General features: G+C 38.1%; 2 protein-coding genes across 2 annotated transcripts; both read left to right on the plus strand.

The window, feature by feature from the left end:
- Positions 1–1,265: 1,265 nt before the first annotated feature.
- RB195_000959 (uncharacterized protein) lies at positions 1,266–1,481 on the plus strand (the record flags this gene model as incomplete). Its single annotated transcript, XM_064197525.1, has 1 exon — positions 1,266–1,481. One exon carries the CDS (start codon positions 1,266–1,268, stop codon positions 1,479–1,481), a length of 216 nt encoding a protein of 71 aa, XP_064053406.1.
- Positions 1,482–6,593: 5,112 nt separating this feature from the next.
- On the plus strand, positions 6,594–6,984 carry RB195_000960 (uncharacterized protein; the record flags this gene model as incomplete). The annotated part of the gene is made up of 2 exons (XM_013443548.2): positions 6,594–6,689; positions 6,796–6,984. The coding sequence occupies 2 exons, from the start codon at positions 6,594–6,596 to the stop codon at positions 6,982–6,984; spliced, it is 285 nt and encodes a 94-aa protein (XP_013299002.2).
- Between the last annotated feature and the right edge of the window lie 799 nt (positions 6,985–7,783).

Here is a 7,783-nt window from a genome sequence, read left to right on the forward strand (position 1 = left end):
CTAAATTTAATTTAATCTGCTTTAAATTAACTAACGAATAAAAGATAGAGCAGCTTCACTTCTTAATCCCTTGTAATCCTTTAAGCAGAGTATATCTTACAAATTTCGATCATTTCAAAAAAAAATAAGGCGAAAAATTTTGTGGTGGTTAAGGTTACGAGTATGGAAGTTGTTACTTGTTACTAATGCTAAGCTTATAGTAATCAACTAAAAATATGAAGTAGGACTGGACTGACATGAGCGGATAACCAGCTATACTGCTAGGATTCCTACGGTCATAAGGTAACATCACGGATCGAATGTATCCTAGAAACTATCCTGAAGTCCTTCAGGATAATATAATGATTTCGAAGAAGAATACTATTCAAGATTTCAAGCGGAATCTACGCGATTCAAGCTAGAATCCCTAAAACGGGGAGCGCAAGCTGAAAGAAACTTTCAGAAAGGTAGCAGATCAATTAACTCATCTACACATCTCTGTGACTCGAATGATCCGAATTTTGAGCTTATTCGAGATTTTGCTGCTTATTTGCCTGTGAAATTTCGAGATGACTCAGAATCGAACAGATAAGTATTCGAACGCTTACTAAGTCGACTAAATTACTTTCTTCCTGAAATATTGTATGCAAAGAGACGAGAAATTCTAAGAATTATTTTGCGCAAAATCTAGCGTGAGCATTATTTATTCCTTGTTCTGGTTTTTTTCCGTCTAGGATCTATTTATCCACTTCATTCAGATGTTTCTTTGAACAATTTCAAATTCGTTATTCCGATTATTTCATTTTGTCGAATCGCAATTAAGGCACACCTTATTGGCTCAAGGGATGGGTAGATAAACATCAGCAAATAAGATAAGAATTAGTATTTAATTTGGTAGAGTAATTTCTGGACAATTTTTTTTGAGCAACAAACATTTTGAAGCACTGTTGTTATGAAGTATCCTGATTCGATATTTCTATTAAAAACGTTTCCGTTTCTCGATTTAATCCATCTATCAAAAAGAACAAGTAGTAATTTATTGATCTAAAGAGTTATGAAATTTGAAATTTCAATGAACAAAAAGAATTGGACACGGTAACAACAAATCCAGGATTCAGTCCTAGGATCACCTGTCATAACGTTATGATGTGATGAAAGCATAACATTTTTCATCTCTCTCTCTGTAATCCTATTTGCGAGCTTTGTTAAGCGTTGAGCAGCAGGTGCGCTGGGCCCCTTTGACTGCCGATACGAGCCACGATGCATATGGCATGAAGTGGTGCTGCATGCCGACACTTCAGCACACAGATGGTCTACAAACCATCCGGCACTCATACAGAGCACGTCAAAAACTTGTGCTCCCTACAATTAAAGCTCATCTTGTTCAAATATGGCCCGCCGTAGCGCGGGACGCGGAAGACGATCCACCACCACCGCCCGCCATCGCCACCGCCACCACTTCTGTTCCACCACCACCACCATCTGGACATTTCCATGATTAAGCTTCTTCTCGAACTACGCATCGCATGATGTCTCGAGTTGAGTTATGTCGTAGAGCGGACATCTGCCACTAAGTCTTCCCGCAGGGGAACGGCTGAAGGAATTAGGAGAACACTAAAATGCGTACGAGAAAGACACACAATGATATATGAAAAATTTCACATTATCGATGATAGTCTCGGTTAAATCTTGACCTCTTTTGGGATGGACGCTAAAAAAACATTTAAAAAAAGAAATTCTTATTTCTCCTCATGTTCTTCCTTTCTGTTCTTACGTTCCTTATGTTAAATTAAAATTCTTCATATAATTCTTCTACGTTCTTCCTCTTTCGTCGTTCAACAGAGAATATCGATGGAGATTTCATTTTCTTAAAAAAAAGGAAATTTTGGAAAGGAAGCAAATGATAGATTCATATGTTTTTAGCAGGTTGAACAGCCCAAACTTCACTCGAAATTGCTCACGGATGGAATCCTTACTGGAAATCTAATACTTGCAACAACAACAACAACAACGTTTTGATTGCAATTTTTATTTGTGTTCTGTATTTAGATAATAGCATTGTAACATACAAATACTATAAGATACTAGTACTGTATTAGTTAATGTTAATGTTAGTTAATGTATTAGGTAATGTTTTGTAGAGAATTGTCCAATTGAACTATAGTACTGGTATTGAATACGGCTAAACACTGAAAATATCCAAAAATTATACGAAGTTAAATAGCAGAAAATAGTTAACAAACGTGAAAAACTCATCGACTAGATTAGGTACAGTATGATATGATTACATATGATTTGTTTTTTGTTCTCTTTGCCGTGCTACGCTCACTTTTCTCTACGAAGCTCCATGATTTCATATAATTCAAAAAAAAAAACAACCTCGAGTTCTTTTCCTAGTGTGGAGTTGGAGCCAACTATGCTTAGGAGATTTTTAGATGGAATTCTTCTTTTTATTATTTTTCCTATTTCTGTTATCTTTCTTATTTTTATTTCTATTTATTCTATTATTTTTCATCTATGTATGCTATATTTTTTTTGCGGTCTGGCGTTTCGACCCTTGAAAGTGTTGTTCCATCTGAACCACTGAATATCTTATCCTTTTCTAGTTCGTTTTCTGGCAAAAGACCAAGTTGAATAATATAAAATTTCTTTTCATTTCCTTTGTAATTTTAATATATTATTAATTATTAAAGTAATTCCTCTAATGGTAAATGTAAATTCCATTGTTGTTTTCCTTGTGAAGATTATCCGCACGGTTGTTGACAGTGACAACTTTTTCCTTCCTTCTTTTCCACGTTTTCGTGGATTTTAGCGAGATGAAGGCAGAGCTGAGTTTTATATCGTTGCCAGTGATACGGCTACGTAGATTTCCTCATCGGCTCCGAGTGTTAACCGAGCTCGGATTCGCGTGTTCCCGAACGAGGCACGCCACTTTGCTGGCCGATAACCAGCTGGCATGGTTATGCATTCGTGAAGCACGAAAGCTGAACCCGAAGTGCACGGATCTGGTGAGGACAGCCATTTATGGAAATAAACAGGAGTTCAGTGGTATACTTACGTACTACAAATAGTCCTTTAATAGTACGCTGTTTGATAGTGTAAATATTGCTCGAAAGTAAATATGCACGTGCTGATAAAAAGAAAACAACAGAAACGGCCGTTATTACAAATATGCACCCATAGAAATTTAGAAGTAACTTTTGTATGCACCAATTTCATCCTGAAAAAAACCTCGTGATTCATCGTAGATCAAAAATAGGAGGAAAATGCTATATGTGATCCAATAAACACAATTTTAGCATTTCCAAGAAGAGCAATTTCTTCTGACCATAAAGGCATTTTCCAGGATCAAGCACTCGGTCAGACAGCTCAATTTGACAGAGAAAATCAATTTTCTCCCTAAAACATAAAGAACATCAAATGAAGCCGAACTCAACTATTCCTCCTCATCCAAGCTAGTTTTTTTTTCAATTTTTGGGAGATAAATTTTTGCGTTTAGTGGTGGCTTTGTGAACAGTTTTCAATTTGTTTTCCTCGATGCCAGCAATAACGAGGCTTTCCTTAAAAAGACAAGGTTCTTTCCCTAAAAAAGAGAAAGCTTGAAGATAGAGAGAACTTCAATGTTTGCCAAGACTTTATAGAAGAAACTTTTTTCAAAACGTTTATAAGTGAAATTATCAGGATGGATTCAAATTTTTCCTTTTCGTTTCGCTTATTTTTTTTTAAATGAATATTAGTGTTCTTTTCTATTTAATATTATTGAACACGTAGTTTTAACTTATATATAGTCATTTATTCGCAACTGTATTCCTATTTTTTGTTTTTAATTTAATTTTATCTATTTTACTGGTCGCATCTTGACATTGAGACACCTTATAATCCTTTACAGCTGGTGCAAGCCGAAATCCTCTGAATGCAGCCGATTCCGACTCGCTACCTCCCTCCCACAACCCTTCTACATCCGTACAAATGATTTTAAAGTAATCAGGTAGCTAAGAGGGCATGATTCCGGAATCTGTAACGTGTGCATTTGCCCTGAGGGCTTGCCGACAGCGCAATTAGTGGCTCAGTGCCAGCTGTCCCCACTTTTCCTCTCTCGTTTCTATTCCTCTCCATTTACCCGCATATGGCACCTCATATAGGAATCCGATTCCAGAAGGCAAAAGGATCCGCCGACCATCCGTTTGCATGGCCCTTCTGAAATTAAAATGCGTCCGTCATCTGCTTATGCTGCTGTTTTACACGACGATATAGCATATATCCGACTATGTTCCAGGGAGATTCTGGAAGATTCCGAGATTTCGTTGCAAAGATGCAGGAGAGCACTATTCAAACTACATATGCACATATGTAGACATGTTGTTTAATAGAATCGCTACACACATACGGTGCTTCAAAGAGAGTGCCATATATTGGACACCTGGGCAGCGCACCTGCGTACTCAAATCGAAAATGATCACCAACCACCAGCACCAGCACCGACAGCAGCAGCAGCAGCTCTCCATCACCCAATAACAAAGACCCTAACACATACGGAGATTAGGCGGAAAAGGTGCACATGTCCAATTTCATCCATCCGTGCACGTGCACATCTAATCCTCGCCGTAACTGACAGTAATCGCCAGGAAATCGTTGTTGTTCGGGGGATCTTGTTGCGACAAAGTCATTTCCGTTGCTATTCGCTTTCGAATCGCTCTCCTCAACACCTGTCCTCGGCGCGTAGGAATTCCAGTTATGCGCACTGCAAACTGTCACTTTCCTTCAGGTAATCACAGTTCAAAAACATTTTCCCGCACTCGACATAGGGCTGCTCTGGACGATGGGGGCAAAATTTAGGATTTTTATTGGGCGGAAAGAAAGTCGAGAATTTTCTACTGAATGAAGTTAAATTTGTCTAATTTATAGAAAGTTATCATGAACCGTTTATGTATAATAATTTTAGGAAAACAGTAAAGCGTTCAAGCAAATAAAGCTACAATAGGATAAAGTTTGGTTTTTAAAAAGGTTATGGTAAGAAAGTACCTGTCTAAAATGCATCGTTACTAAAATTTTTAGTAACGATGAATTTTTTAGTAACATTGAAATAAACTGCGTAATTTTTCAGCAAGAACTGAAAAAAATGAATTTAAAAATCGAAAATTTGAAATGAACTGCGTAGTTTTTCAGCAAGAATTGCTGGTCCATCCTCTTTTTTTCCTGAACAAAGTCATAAAAGACCACTAACAAGAAGCTGCGGTAGTGGTTCTTTTGTTACTTATGAGAATATCTTTTCAGTGATGAACTTCATTGCTTCCTTACTAAGGCAGCTGTAAGGCTCATATTGCATTTTACCCTTCCAGGTCATTGTTACTATATCCTGCAAAGGAATACCTACAGTATACATATTTGCGTCTTTTTTACTCAGGGGTACAAAGTAGTTTTTCAAAGCCAATATCTCTTTTTTTTGCTGCGGCGACTATGCGAAGTTTTTTTTCACTTCTCCATTTTATTTTCAGTCGTTGCTTCAAATAAAAATAAGAACTATGCAGCATTTACTGTTAAAACAGAGAACCAGAAGTATTTAATTGGGACGAAAATGCATCTCCATCACTTGCAATAGACGAATGAATATAAATAAATGTAAATGATAAAATTATGAAAAGAACGATAAAAAGAAAAACACAGTTCTTTAAAGAAATGGAAAATAAAATAATAATTACTGGAGATAAAATACTCTGCCTTTTTTCGAAAGGATAATTTTTCGAAAGGCACAAAACTCTATTGCTGCTCATTCTTTAACTTTAGGAAATGTTTTTTTTAGTTTTTTACCTACTCTAAGGCACATTGCATCGCATTTGTATTGAAATAATTGCTCACGGACCCCACAATTACGGGATGCAGTCGCTAAAAGAACACAACTAGTCGAAAGTGAGTGAATAACTGCGTAATAGTGGGACCTCAAATTGTTAATTTAATAGATTTTCCTGATTTCGGATAGCTTTATTCGACTATATCTGAATCAGAAGAATGTTTAAGTCGAAATATTCAGAAAAAATTTATTGGTTCACCTATATTGGTTGAGAATTGTGTACTTCGATCAATCGATTCTACAAAAGGGCATGAGAATAGCATTATTTTTTAGAAACAGGAGAAAAATTTGGTGGGAAACAGTGCCATGTAAAACAGTTAAAATTAGGAAATAAATTTTTTTGGAATTTTTACTATATATGCTGACTTATTGTTACATTATTAATTGTTAATATTGTTATTAGCAATTTCTGGATTTCAAGACACTTCAGTTGACCGCACTCGAAGATGCACATATCGCCGTATATTTGCAATGATTTTCTGTAGTAGCTGAAAGATTTCTGTTCGCTAAGTGCACAAAGCCAATAGATCGTCTGACAGATGACCAGCCGTCGTCTTTTGTCTATTGTCCTGGGTTTCGTTGTCCATCCCGCGTTCACATAGGGTCTGCGCACCTGTGAGTGGGCGGGATCGTTGGAAGGGCGTGACCGACGTCGCCTCACCCTGTGTGTGCGAGTGTGCCATTCGGAATTCCAGCGGTCCTTTGGAACGCTACTATCCATCTACTTGTCACTTTTTTGACATATACTACAATTTCTACTGTCAACATGAAAGCTATGCACAGAGAAGCTCGTCCTTCTGCACCTGTCACGTCTACAGGACGAATTCGCAAATCTTCTGCTGAGAGGAAGGAGAAGTTAAAGGTTGGTTTTGCAAATTCAGACTTTCATCTTCGGTTTTTCCGATCCTTGTTATTCTTTTTTCTTCGAACTCCTTATTTTCCAAGCCTTTATCGGTTATTTTATTCAGGTCGAGTCCACTCTTCGTCGCCTTGTCGGCTCCGAAGAAGGCACGTCACAACTCGAACTCGTACTCTCCGCCATACGATATATCCGGGAACTGCAGTCCCAACTGGAGAACGACAAGGAGAACAACGTTCCCGATGGACTGCAGGATTTCTTAACTCAGTGTGCAGTGAGCAAAGCAGCCACCGCTTGAATCCCCCGTGAATTCTCCTCATCTTACTAGAATTGCGTGTGTGTGTGATATGAGCCTCCTCAGTTGGCGGCCGACCTCTCTGCGATATTCGGGTATTCGCTTGACTCTGTGCAGTTTCTTTTGTCATCATTGTCAGCGTTATGCGTGGTTTACTGCGCGATTGTAAATACGTGTGTGAGACTTTAACAAGAGAGCAATAAAACTATAAACGAATCAGTTTATTGTTACACAGACAATTGTCAACATCTATTGGGCTTTTTCCTTGGAAACGGTAGCATTAGGTGTCTAATAAATATTAGGTGAACATTTGGCAATGGAATATTTCTGGCTGACAGCTGTGTGCAGTCGAAGCAGATGCCGCCTTAGGCACGAACAGTTGGCAAGCAGCTGAGGCCGAATCCAGGCAAATGGCATCGCGCATCTGAAGCCAGCAGACAGACGCGCAGGACAGCTGAAACAGGAATGGATTAAGGACATACAGGGATTCTTAGTGGGATTAGTTCATTATTTTATTCAGTGCTTCGACAGCATCTTCACCTGGCAATCCCTTAGTGGTAATGTTTTACCGCAAAATAAGCTGGAAAACCTTAATAGTGGCCAGACCAAGAGTTCAAAATAATTCCTCTTCAAAATTTCACCGACAACAAGAACATTCAATTTTCGGATTCATAGCATGTTGGCTAAAAGATGAAGCAGCGACAACATCGTTGAATCGTTAGCTTATCCACGGATATAAGCTGCGGCTCATCCTGCTAATTTGACGAATGGAAATCCAAATTAAAGGGAATAAACTCTGGGA

The sequence above is a fragment of the Necator americanus genome, chromosome IV, assembly GCF_031761385.1.
Source record: "Necator americanus strain Aroian chromosome IV, whole genome shotgun sequence".
NCBI lineage: Eukaryota > Metazoa > Nematoda > Chromadorea > Rhabditida > Ancylostomatidae > Necator > Necator americanus.